The sequence below is a fragment of the Natrix helvetica genome, assembly GCF_964273705.1.
Source record: "Natrix helvetica genome assembly, chromosome: 2".
Taxonomy (NCBI): domain Eukaryota; kingdom Metazoa; phylum Chordata; class Lepidosauria; order Squamata; family Natricidae; genus Natrix; species Natrix helvetica.
This window is the reverse complement of record NC_138552.1, coordinates 224,339,931-224,353,712: the sequence shown is the minus strand read 5'-3', so window position 1 is coordinate 224,353,712 and position 13,782 is coordinate 224,339,931. Positions and strand designations below refer to the sequence as shown.

At 39.6% G+C, this 13,782-nt stretch overlaps 1 protein-coding gene and 1 long non-coding RNA gene across 3 annotated transcripts in view; both read right to left on the bottom strand.

Moving 5' to 3' along the window:
- The window catches only part of LOC309388140, a 432,191-nt gene that overhangs the window by 222,858 nt on the left and 195,551 nt on the right, over positions 1 to 13,782 (bottom strand). The window lies entirely within an intron of this gene.
- KIF26B (kinesin family member 26B) overlaps positions 1 to 13,782 on the bottom strand; it is a 308,871-nt gene that overhangs the window by 222,858 nt on the left and 72,231 nt on the right. The window contains exon 3 of one of the 2 annotated variants that reach the window (XM_081945182.1): positions 3,581 to 4,114. In XM_081945182.1, the coding sequence (XP_081801308.1) occupies positions 3,581 to 4,114 (534 nt within the window). The remainder of the gene's footprint in view (positions 1 to 3,580; positions 4,115 to 13,782) is intronic. The other variant, XM_081945183.1, reaches the window with a different exon arrangement.

Genomic DNA, 13,782 nt, shown 5'->3' with positions numbered 1-13,782 from the left:
ATGTGCAGCAGAAACCTAAAGACCAGCTGGCCAGCAGGAGGTAGAGCATCCCAATACTGGCAGCGCAGCAAGATATAAGATATTTTCTTTCATGAGCTTCTGTTTCGTTGTTTGCAGGGAAACAGAAGCTCACGAGAGAAACGCCACGGAGATCTGACCTAGGGCGATGGTGTGTGTGCCAGCAGAGAGGGCTCTGTGTGCCACCTGTGGCACGCATGCCATAGGTTCTCCATCACGGGTATAGACTGTATTCCAAAGAAAGCTGTTGAAAAGTTCCAAGAACCAAATTTCCTAGACTGGTCCCCACCTTTGGTTGGAGAATACTTGATTTTCTGCTATAACAAGTTGGGCAGCTAATCCCTGCAATGGACAAGTATAAAACAGATGGCCATAAGCAAATATCAAAGGCAAAATAGAATATTCATCTTGACTTTACTTGCTTTCAAAATTTCCTGCACTATAGCAAGACCACAGCTTTCTGGGGTGAACCGCTACTTCAATTTTTGGAAGGACAACCTAGTGGAAAATTGCCTATTCTGGGACACCCTTCAAGATTAGTTCACTAGTTGCTGAGCCACCCCTCAGTAAAGAGATTTCAGAGCTCCTGTAATCTATGTCTATCCATCTGTGGTTTATTGTGACAATATGCACCTGATCAGACAGGTATGTGGCTGTAAGGATTCTCCCTGTACATGGGGAGGAAAATGTAAATGGCACCCACCAGGTGTGAGCATGATTTTGAGAGTTTTTCCTCAATGAAGGATCCAAGTTTGGATCCCCAACCTTTCTCTAAAAAAATCTGAGGAGATTATAAATGCAAGGATTGGTCACCAAGTTACTTTTTTATCAATTTCATAACAGTGAACAATCACTGTATGACTGCAATCACTAAATGTGGACTCTATAAAGGCTTGGACCAAACTTTTTTAATATGTTAAATATTATGAGTTCCTCTTCTTGGCAGATTTTCTTTGTTAAGATTTGCTGAGATGCGTGTCCAAGACAGTACTTTTTCTTATTTGAGATGCACAGTGTCTACAGAATAAAATAAGATCCACCTTCGCAACAGTCAACCGATTCTGCCAGGCAGGCTATCAATTCTGCAAGGAAAGCTAACTGCAGTGGTGAGATGCCCACCTCAGGAGCCATTAAGTCTAGTTATCCCGTAGCTCTTGTTCCAAGACATAAGACTGATAAAAAGATGATGAACAGGGCAATGAATCCCACTAGATTTATAATACTCTTTATCCAGTTATTTTTTCCCCCTGACTTATTAGATCAGCACTTCTGAAAAATATCTGCTAGTGGAAACAGCCTGACTCTGTACAGTCTCTGATCCTCTCCATGCCCCTCTATGCTATTTGGTTTTGGGATAAAGCATCTCCTTTTACCTTTAATGGAAGAAAAATCTCAGATGGTAACATAATTACCAGTCCTGCAGTTAACGAACATGGCCATTATTCAACAAATGTTTTAGTCTGATTGTAATTTAGTCTTCATTACAATGAAATGGAGAATCAGTAAAGCAAACAAAAAGGGAGAGCAAAATAATATTAGCTCTTTAAAGATGATGTCACACCTGCTTACAATCACATAAGAATAGTAACACCACATTCTCTGGCTTTGCTAACTTGTCTTGGCAGGCTACTGCCATGCTAGACTTCTCCTCGTTCATTGACTCTTCAACATGGTTTTGAAGGCTGATTCGGCAAGAGTTGTGTAGAAACTACATCCTTTAGAACAGCGGTTCTCAACCTGTGGGTCGCGACCCCTTTGGGAGTCGAACGACCTTTTCACAGGGGTCACATAAGACCATCGGAAAACACATGGTCTTTCTAGGGCCTAGAGGATTAAGCAGACCTCGTGAGGAAGAGACACATACTGAACACACAAACATGGTTGGCAACGTGGAAGGAGCCGCATGGCTTTTAGGAACCCGGCGCTGTTCCTGCGGGTTTAATCTTTTTCCAACTCCCACTGTCTCTTCCCCGAGGCATTGAGGACAAATTAGCCACAGGAGCTAAATCGAGAATAGAAATCCCAGCATCTTAAGCTGGGAGAAAGGAGCAGGGAGCAAGAGAGAGCGAAGGAGGGAGGGAGGAGAGACTCACCGCAATCTCTCCGGCGGCTGCTAGGTGTAATAAGTGAGTTCGAAACTCGCACCGGATTTCAAGCTCTCTTTGCTCGTGAAGTTTTCTCAGTGGCACTTTCACACACACACACACACACACACACACACAAACCAACTGGGGTCCCTTGTTAATTCTTCCCCCAGTTTTCCCTTTCGAAAACACGGGCTGGCCAATACCTGCAAAACCTTATTAGGAAATGTATGTCGGAGTTTTGAGCCCAGGCAGGAAGCCGGGTTTTGAGCGAGGGCATTTGGTAAAGATGGCCCGAGGTGGGAATGGGGGAGGCAGCCGCCACCTCCGAAGTGGATCGCTTGCAGTTTTGACAACAAACGTTGGTGACCTGTCACCAGCCAGAAGGGAAAAGTCAGCCTCCTTGAGGCAGGAACTGATGGCTGGCTGTGCCGAGAGGGGAGGGAGACCGGTGTGATGGCCTGGGAGACAGGGGAAGAGAAAGAAGAAAACAGCCACGGTTGCTACGATAAACAACCCTCCGCAGTTATACAGCTGTCAGGGGAGTTGTTTTAGACATTGGAGATTCCAGAGTCCATGGGGACATGGGTTGCCTGGGCTAACCAGGTTATGTCCCAAAGGTGCTTTTTCTGGAGGCAACTGGACTTTGTTTTTCCTTTGAAGACGTTTGGCTTCTCATCCAAGAAGATTCTTCAGCTCTGACAGGAAAGTGAGGAATGGAAGGATATATATTCCTTGGAGACTGAAATCCTTCCATTCCCCACTATCCTGTCGGTGCTGAAGAAGCTTCTTGGATGAGAAGTTATGAAGTAGCAATGAAAATTTTATGGTTGGGGGTCACCACAACATGAGGAACTGTATTAAAGGGTTGCGGCATTGGGAAGGTTGAGAACCACTGCTTTAGAACAACCCTTCCCAATGTGGGGATGATGACCACAACCACTGAGGTGATGGTGACCTCAACCACTTAATCCGGTTCCATTTCTCGTCTTTTGCACCTGGAAATGTAGAAGGAAGAAAATTCCAAAGGACTACTGCTAAAACTCTTCTAGGCAGTGAAGAAAAAAGATCCAGAATTTGCATTTCTCCCCATTAGACTTTCCAGGAAAAAATGCCCACTCAACATGCAAAGAAACCACTACTTTTATGTTTAGAATTTAGCACTAGTTGTATTTCTCAAACATGTTTAGTAACACCGAACCCATCTGAGAGCCAGTTACTGCTTCATTCTAAGGATCTATTACTTGCACTGCTAATTTAGCAATCCACAGAATGGTTGTGAAGACTGCAAAAATAAGGCAGCATGTTTGGTTTATTTTAGTGTCATGAATTCCTGTCATTGCAAATGAGATCAACCACTCTATATTAAACAACCTGACACTATCATAGAATTAGTTAGTACACATGTATTTCTTAAAGCCACAAAGTACTCTGTAGGTATGAATCAATGAGGGAAAATCCTTTCTAACGCCACTTACTTGATAGGGATACAGAGTAATACCGTTTGTTCTTGACAAGGACCACGTGCCGTCTAGGTACTGATGAGCCTGGATAGCCACAGAATTCAGGATGTTACCATTGCTGGGACTGGTAGCCATCTGTACACTGACCTTTGTCTGGTGTCCCAAGGAACCATTTTTCTTCTCTATCCCATTAACGATTCCTATGTTGTTCACTTTCCCACTGAGTTTGTTAGGCAGAAAGCCAGCATAATTGGAAGTAGCATAAGGAGCAGACAGGTATGTCCAGTCTCTGGGTTGCAGGCTGCCCATATGTCGAGAGCCCACTAAGGTGGGAATATTGGGAAGGGGAGGAGGAGAGCCAGGAGAAGCATCACAGTGTTCTGCGTTGGCTGCTTGTTCAAGTGTTAAGACCATCTGAATAGCCTCCTGCTTCAGCTGGTTCAGGTGAGTGGCACACACATCACACCGGTTGTCTCTCTCATTCCATGCTTTCCGGGTAGTATTGGGAACCTGTAGTTTGTCATGAATCACTGAAGAAAATGCCGGATCCTAAAAACCAAAAAGTAAGAGAAAACCATTAAACTAAAAGGACAAAAAGAAATCAACTACATTGTATTTACTGTAGTGTTGATTTAAAAAAAGGTAGAATGTAAGTATCTTTATGTTTCTGCTAAGACTAAATTGGACATCGTGTTCTTTCTTTGATTATTAATTAGATCCCGTTTACTCAGACTTGTTAATTAAAATTTGTACTTTAAAATTTGATGTTATCAATTCCTCATTGTCTACTGATTGTTCTGTGCAAAAGGATCAACCTTCTAACAGCTCACAAAAGGAAACCACAGGTGGAGCTCACTTACAGACTTCTATATTCAAAAGGGTGGTCTCAATATCTCTTCCTCCCTATTTTCAAACATATAATTTTTCTTAAATGTGGAGAAGGGAAGTATGTTTAAAACAAGAATAAATGCAAACAGTATTTGATAATGCTAAAATTAATATATCAGGAAAATAACCACCAAGCTCAGACAGAAGGAATAAATGCTATTATTCACTGCTGGGAAGTCACTCCATCTTTACAAATTGAAGACACATCTCTCTTTTCACTAAAGTCCATAGTTATTCAATATATGGAGATTAAATGATTAATGAATCATGGTATCTCTTACATCAAACTCTCCAAAAAAATAATTGCCAACAGAAGACCAGAGAAACCTGAATAACAATGGGAAAGCATTATCTAATTCTGACTACTATAAGAGCATCAGGCATATGCATTTCCTCGACAACAGAAATGTTTAATATTACAATTACTGTCACCTTATATTTTGGATGAACTACCCTGTTTTCCTGAAAATAAGACCTCCCCGGATAATAAAGCCAATCAGGGTTTTAACCAAACATGCGTTAAAATAAGCCGTCCCCAAAAATAAGCCATCCCAAGAATATTGCAACACAACAGCAGTGACCACTCTCGCCACCTCCTGCACCTCAAAAATAATAAGACCTCCCCGAAAATAAGGCCAAGTGCTTATTTCGGGGGTCAAAAGAAAATAAGACCCTGTCTTATTTTCAGGGAAACACGGTACTTGTGCTGGCCTAGAAACACTGAACATAGAAAGCAAACCACCAATATTCTGGTACCCATATATTTAATCAAGTTCACTTTCAGTAGATAATCATACAGGAATCTTTCAAGCCTATCTCTGCCTCGGAAGATTTGCAGACAAAAAAGTAGCACAATCAAGCAGAAATCTTTATATCACAGCAGAAGGAAGAGCACCTACTAGGCCATCTAGAGCTATCTAAAACAATTGTAGGATTTAAACCAGTTTATGAGTTTAAATTTCTAGAGCTTATGTTTTTTTTAAAAAAATGGAAAATACATTACTAGAAACCTAACTTCACCTTATTCAATCTCTAAAAAAAACCTTTACAAACATGAATAAGAAATCAAATATATGAACCAAAACAAAGTTGATATAGGAATATCAACTTTCCTAATAATAATCATATCTTAATAATCTATGTATAAATTAATATTCCAACTTTATCCCTGAAACAAGTACTTTATAATTCTGCAGAAAATGATCCAGAATGCCCACTATAGATCACATAGGGGAAAACAGATTACTATTATTTACATCAAAGCTTTCAAACTGATTGCTGGACTAGAATAGCTGTAATGTTTTGGCATTAATTTACTTTCTGTGCAGTTCCAGGGGGGCTACCGGTGAATTTAATGAGCAGCAAGTTTATTAGTCCCACAGGTGTGCATAAAACTGGCAGAAGGAGTTCAAGCTATGTATAATTTGAGTTGCACAGCATAAGTAGCAGGAGGATGCCAAGTTACACACACTGTTTGAGCTTCTTAGGCTTCAAAACTCAGCAAGAAACATTGGAGAACTAGGTCTGCTTGTGAGGCTCATTGTCAACTTGAAAAGTCTATGCTATTTTGGCAGTCTTTCTAAAAGTCCAGCTGGGGACGGGAACTTGGAGCTTTTCAAAACCCAATTTCGTTATTCAAGGTTATAATTACATGCTCCTTTTCTGATAAAGGAAGTTTGGTTGTGTTTCAGAGAGGTTTAATGGAAAGCTACCAAACTTGCATCCCCACTGTATTGTAAGCTAACATAGTAGAATATATGAAAAGAGTCAGATGACCCCAATTTCAAAAATCACATAGAAAGTACTACACGAATTACAAAATTAAAAAAGGATTAGGCAGGTGACACTAATACTGTCTATATAGTTGGATACGTGAAATATACATATATATATACCCAGAGGTTGTTAATTATTTTACTACTGTTTCGGGCATGCAACGCTTCTGCACATGCGCAGAAGCATCCAGGTGGGTGGGTAGAGCCTCCCGCTGCTGCTATCCGGGCCAAATCAGCAGCAACCCACATCTGATATCACCCATATAATAATGTTGTCTTGTACTTATTCTATTGTTTGTGTCATTTACCTGTTTCAGCTTATTGCTGAGTAAAACTGAAGCTATTTCATTGGAAGGCATTTCTCACACCAAAAATCTAAAGCAACCTAATCCCTTCACTACGGCCATTTTTTAAACTAGTATTTTGTCTATTAGGCTGAATGACCTTGAGAGACAGGAGGAAGAGCTACAGCCTAGAGAACTGTCTGATAAGAAAAAAAGTTCAAAGCAGGAATGAAGGTAAAAAAAGTATTTCAGAACTGTTCTTCCTAGTTCTCTGGAATGAAAAGGAGGAGAAGAGGGAAGTGCTTTTAGTTTTGCAAGATCCTGTTACTGTAACCTTACAATAAAGGAAGTATTAATATTTTGAGTTTTGGTTTCTGATTTGGATTGACTTGAAGGACAGACATCAGTGTTGCCTTTATGTTTCAGAGAATTAGGAAGGGTCAATTCTGAGATGCTGGACAGTCAGTTCTGAGATGCTTTCTCCATCACCATTCCTGCTTTGGACTCATTCTCTTATCAGACAGTTGTCTAGGCTGGATCACTTCTTCCTGTCTCAAGGTCATTCTCATAGCCCATTACACTTAAGGTACCTATAAATCTTGTATTCTTGATAGCTTATCAGGCAGCTATTAATAAAGTTAATGAACACGCCTATTCAAATTAGGGGCCACAAAGCAAACATGTAAAGGAGTTTATAATAGACCTGGGGAAAGTATGAGAGACATTAAGGGGAAGATATTGTCCTAAGACAGAGGGAAGAGATTGAAAATAACCTTGCATTGATTTTGTTTAATATAAGATAGGTCAGAGAGAGATCTTGGGTGGACTTCCAAGATTTTGCTATTGTACCTTACAATAAAAAAAAGCATTCCTGGAATCTCTGCTGAGCCTATTTCTTAAATTGGTCTACACTGAAGGACTGATAAAAATGTTAAGCATTGATCAATTATTCAAAGATCTCTCTATCCAAAGCAGGAGTCCTCAGATTTTTGGAAACTCATTTGGAATTTTGAGGAAATGTTATGCAAAATGTCACAAAGCAGTATCTGTTATTTTATGCCCTATAATAAAACATGTATTTAACCGAAGGCAAACTATTGGCAGTTGCTCCCTATCACCTCCTTTTTTGTCTCTCAGGATACCGTCCATATCGCAATTTACTCTTGCATTTTTCTACCCATATGGACATACTTCTAAATGCCATTAACTTTACAAGGCTTATGTAACATAGACAGGCATCCTTTATAAAGAATTTTTCAGGGTTTTTTTCTTTAAACCATGAGTCACTTTTCCATTTTTCTAAATTAAAAGAATCTAAAAATAACAAGGGTGGGGTAAAGAATCTCAAAGGCACAAAAAAGGCACTATTTACAATACAATACAATAGTAGAGTTGGAAGGGACCTTGGAGGTCTTCTAGTCCAACCCCCTGCCTAGGCAGGAAACCCTATACCGTTTCAGGCAAATGGCTATCCAACATCTTCTTAAAGACTTCCAGTGTTTTATTTTTTTTTATTTTTTTTTATTTATTTATTTATTTTTGTTTTATTTATTGCATTTGTACCTTGCTTCAATCAATTTGATAATCAGCAGCTTACAAGATATTTTAAAAATCCATTTCAAACAATCCACAGAAGACATAAAAAGAAGTCAGAGTGAAAACAATGACAACTAATCAAAAAGAATAAAACAGAATACAGCCTGATCTAGTTAGAAGGTCCGCCAGGGATAGTTCGTTCTTCAGTATCACTCTGAAGGCAGGCAGCAATTGATGACAGTCTGATCTGTACTGTGGAGACTCCTCCAAAGAATCTGTGATGCTATCAAAAGGCAGCACTTCCTGGCTTCTGCTTCTTTTACTCCAGGAAATAACGGCACTTGGACAGAGATCCCCAACCACTGAGCCGTAGCCCACTAGAGGGCCATGAACTGTTTGCAACCAGGCCATGGAAATGGTGGGCGATTGCATGAGAGTGCAAGCGCATCCCCCATTTGCATGAGCAGCAGTTGAACACTTCCACACATGTTCCATTTACGTGAGTAGCAGGTACACATGCACGGTGTGTGCGCAAAGTGGAGGTGTGCATGTGCAAGCTTGCCAACCACTTGCATGGAACCATTCCCTCTTCTCCCCCCACTGGTCCACAAAGCTAGAAAGGTTGGGGAACTCTGCACTAGGAGTAATTTCTGCCTAGATGATTTCACAAATTTAAAATTATCATGGTTGGTTGGAGAAGAAAATAGAAATGGGCCTTCTGGTGCCACAATATATGTGTATATATAGAATATATATATTCTTTAAATGCCCAGTAGTCTATAAAGCATGCTTATTGGTTGGCATTCAAACTGGCAGATCACATGTTAGGCAAAAAATCAGTCTGGATAGTTCACAAATTTAAAGATTCGATTCTGATGTTTGTGTTACCAAAGAGTTTTCTAGATTTTATATGCATTTTTTTCCTGTCCTCAAACTCTTATGGCAAAGGGCCGTAATAATTGGTTTGGTCTTTAGGCTCAATCAAAAAATTGTGATCATGAGATATGTTTTGTCTGAGATACTAGCTGAAGGCTGAACTTGATATGTTCTTCAGAGAAAGCAACTAGCCTCCACTGAGCTTTGTATCTCTGTATATTGTACATCTAGAAATTTTCTCTGGATCCATAAAATACAGAGGTTTAAATTACATATGCAGTAGGTGTCACTTAAAGCAGATACAAACTCTTAGTGTTTGGCATTAAAATGTTCTTAAACTAAATCCTAAAGAAAAACTGACTGGAGTTGAAGAGCTTCCAGGTTGGTTTGAATTATCCATAGGGGTAGAAGATGATATAGGAATGGCTTGCAAATATGAAGAGAACCAGTGGTAATCTCTGAATATAGAATGCTAGGGGTGCGTTATAACCACATAGTTTCAAGCAAATTTCTTCACAGAACTGCCATAAGTGATAATACCATGAACAAACATCAACTAGATTTAGGGAGAGGCTATAGTCCACACACACCCCAGAAAGAAGTTAAAGGGTACTTTGATTCAGGGTGAAAATGTTATGAAATGCTTCACATATACTAAATTAATGCATCTTGCAATTCCCTGATAAGGAAATGTTATAACTGGGGGAAAAGGTAGTTAAGGAGAAACATGCTAAAAAGTATTTCAAATTCTACACAGCTGGGAAAAATGACTGGGGAGATAAACATCTCTTTATGCTAGAATTTGAGGCCATCCAAGGAATATGAATGACAAGTAAATTAGAAAAGATCAGAAAGATAAAAAGAAATGTGTTTTCACATATCACAGAGGCACATTATGGAACTTAGTACAAGTTAATATTACCAACCAGTTTACGGAGCTTTAAATTTATGGAAATGAGGCTATCAATGCACTTAAGATGTGACATTTATTTACTACTTCCGAAATGTTTTATTTGGGAGCTTCTCATAGGCATTTAATTGCTGAACTCTATCAAGGGAAAAGCCTGTGATGGATAGAGCATTGAAATATTGAAAGTATTTCTTATCCTATAGTTAAAACTAGAACTCTAAATTTGGACATCTTATACAGCAGTCAGTATAATTATTTATTTATTTATTAAGATTTTTTTTTATGGCCACTCAACTCATTCTCAGCCACTCTGGGTGACTTACAAGGGCTCCAATATAAAGACCAATAAGCCCCCATCCCCGGTTACAACAATCAGGCAAGCCACCTGATGGGCTCCTTATCACTCTGGGGTTCCCTTGGTTCTGCCAAGGCCTATTGGCAGAACCAGGTCTTCAGGGCCTTACGAAAGAGTATTTAAAGTGGGGAGAGGGACTTATCTCTGTAGGGATGATGTCCCACAAAAAGGATGCTAGTACAGTGAAGGTCCTTCTTTTTAGTCTTGCTAGATGGATCTTAGGAGAGGGAACCCATAACATTCCCTGCCTTCCCAGTTTGGTGGGTTGAGTAGATATGTCTGGGAAAAGACTGTCCTTTAAATAACCTAGTCCCAAAGCCATGCAGAGCTTTGAAAGTGACAACCCACACTTTGAATTAGACCCAGAAATAAATTAGCAGCCAATGCAACTCCCACAAGACAGATGATGTATGTGCAAATCTAGGTCTGCACAAAACCATACCAGCTGCAGCATTTTGCACCAATTGAACCTTCCAGATACTTTTCAAGGGCAGCCCCATGTAGAATGCATTGCAATAGTCAAAATGGGAGGTGAATAACTATGAGCAGGGACTCTTGGTCCAGGAAAGGTGTAATTGATGCACAACCCACAGTTGCATAAAAGCCCTTCTGACTACGACTGCCACTTTCTCCCTGAGCAGGAGTCATCAGTCAAGGAGAACACACACGCACACACACACACAGCAATTATGCATTGGGTCTGTCTGGGGTAATGCAATCGCACCCAAGACCAGAGATAGTAATTATCCAAGGACCAAAGAACCCCAATCCCAAAGCTATTCTGTTTTGCCAGGGTTCAATTTCAGCCATTGTTCTCCATCCAGGCATTACTAACATAAGCTCATTAACTAACTATATGGCACCCACTGCAGCAATTCCCAGAAAGTTCCACTATACACCAGTTGAATTGCAACTTTCTCAAAAATCATTCAACATTAAAGCCTTAAACGGATCACAAGTTATTAGTACACGAATAACCAATGCAAGATCAGCCTTCCTCAGATAGGATAGTGGCCTAAACATCCATCCGTCCATACACACACACACACACACACACAATGTACTCCTACCTGCATACATATCTCATACATAGGTAAAGGTAAAGGTTCCCATATGTACTAGTTGTTCCCGACTCTAGGGGGTGGTGCTCATCTCCGTTTCAAAGCCGAAGAGCCAGTGCTATCCGAAGACATCTCTGTGGTCATATGGCCATCATGACTAAATGCCGAAGGCGCACGGAACGCTGATACCTTCCCACCAAAGTGATCCCTATTTTTCTACTTGCATTTTTTACGTGCTTTCAAACTGCTAGGTTGGCAGAAGCTAGGACAAGTAAAGGGAATTCATTCCATTATGTGGTACTAGGGATCCGAACCGCCGAACTGCTGTCCTTTCTAATTGACAAGCTCAGCGTCTTAGCCACTGAGCCACTGTGCATTCCTATATTTCTGACACTCTCCAATTAGCACTTGTCCAGACAATTCCCAAGCTAAGTCGTTGTTGTTGTTGTTGTTGTTGTTTGGAACCCTATTTAAAATCAGATGCCATCTTTCATCCATTACCTATTTTTCTATCACAGCTTTGCTATCTTCCATGGATTAGGGTTCAATCTGTCATCTTCATTTACCTCAAAGCTGCTTTACCTCTATAACGCCTTACGTAAGTCCAATTTCAAGAAAACAAAATTGTTGTTCTCATTTTTCCGCTTCTCTGTAGGTAGGTGATGCACAAAATAGAGCAACATGCATGAACTATCAAATGAAATATATTTTCTGATACTACACAGCTCATATAGCCATCAGGGCCACATTTCAGCACTTAAGTTTTCTCTATACATGCATATTGCAAAGGCCAAAAATACATGTTACTCTATAGAGATATAGCTATTGCCTGAATTGCTGTCTTGAGTCTGCTTTACTAGCTATTACTATGAGTTTATTTGAGAGAGTCTACGTTTTGTCATGATTTATTTCCACCTTGTTTTATAGTGATGATTGATTACTTTTTTGTTGTTAGAATTTTTTTATTCTGTACCTTTCTTCAAAGGCTCAGATTGGAAAAACTACATCTAAATGCAAATAAAAAGAAATAAAGCTTGCAGATGGAGGTCAGAAGAAACTAAAAAAGCAATAAAAGTTATCTTTGAGCACAACTAAGCCACTTATTTGTACACATGCTGCATAGAAACATAGCTTCTTAGTGGGAAAGCATAACATTGGGTTAGGTGATCCATCACCTCTCACCAAATATTTGGAAGGTGGGAAAAGATGGGAGATCAAAGGCTGCATGACTCTGCCCTAACGTGTGACCTCCAGACTATCACTCCCAGTGTGAAGCAAAATAACTAATTAAGATGCACTAATGGGGACAAAGGCTGTTTCTGTGATAGAAACCACACACACACACATACACACACACACACACACACACACACTTAAGACTTTTTTTTAAAAAAAAATGATGTTATTCCCTGCTTTAATGATGGCACAGAAGCTATTTTCCTAAGCAAAGTCTCTGTCACTTTACAGGAAACAGTATGAGAAACTAAAATTATTTTAGCTTTATTTCTTCATGACGGGGGATTCTGGGAATTGCAGTCTCACCACATCTGGATGATTCCAGCCTGAATCTAAAACTGAATTAACTGCTGAGACATACGACTTTCCCCATTTGACTGTTGAAAAGCCAAAGCGTTCAACTGTTAAAATTGCACCATTTCTGTTAAAATAACAAAATGCTCGAATAAACTGAAATCCACGGGAGTTTTGTGCCAACAGGGCCTGTGGTTTCTAGTCTGGTGAATACAAATTAGCAAACATGCTACTAGCAAAATTATCTCTCTCTCTCTACTAAACAAGAAGCTGAAAGGATGACTATTACTGAAATTGTATAGGGTTACTTTCCCTAAAACAGTATACATGCTTACCCAGTCTCTTTAACAAGCATGAAATGACCTATCTTGGTGCCACGCTATCTTATCCAAAGTCTTTCTATCCCTGCACCACAAGTAAATAGCTACAGTTCATCTCTGCAAAATGTTTGTTTGGCATATACAGGAAATAGAAGCCACATTATATAATAACGACGTTATCCATTTCCCATTGATTTTTAAACATTTTGCTGAAGCAATCCATAAATTAATTTCTAAGGAATCTTATGTTGCCAGAATTCCTCTTGAAGCAACTATGATAATGAGAGGAAGCATTTCCTCTATTCTATTTTTAGGTATACAATTCTGCCACCAGAATTAAACTGGCACAGTTCTTTTCCTAAATTATTGCATAATGTTCTTTATTCGTTCAAACTGCAATAATTAAGGATTCTCTGCAGAATATATGATTATTTATGTTATGCTGGGGAGGGGAGGTGGTTTATACAGCAGAAAAATCAGTGTAAATGTACAGTACTCTTAGGACAATTGCCAGTACCCTTAATTAATTCATTGTAAAAATAGTTTAACCCGTTTGAATAATTTGGGGCATGAAAGACTGCAGTGGTAAGCCTTCTTTAGCACGGCTGAAAGAGACCATTGAAAGCTGCATGCATCTTTGCAGTTTTTCTCCCGTTTGGATGAAATATATCACAGACAGACA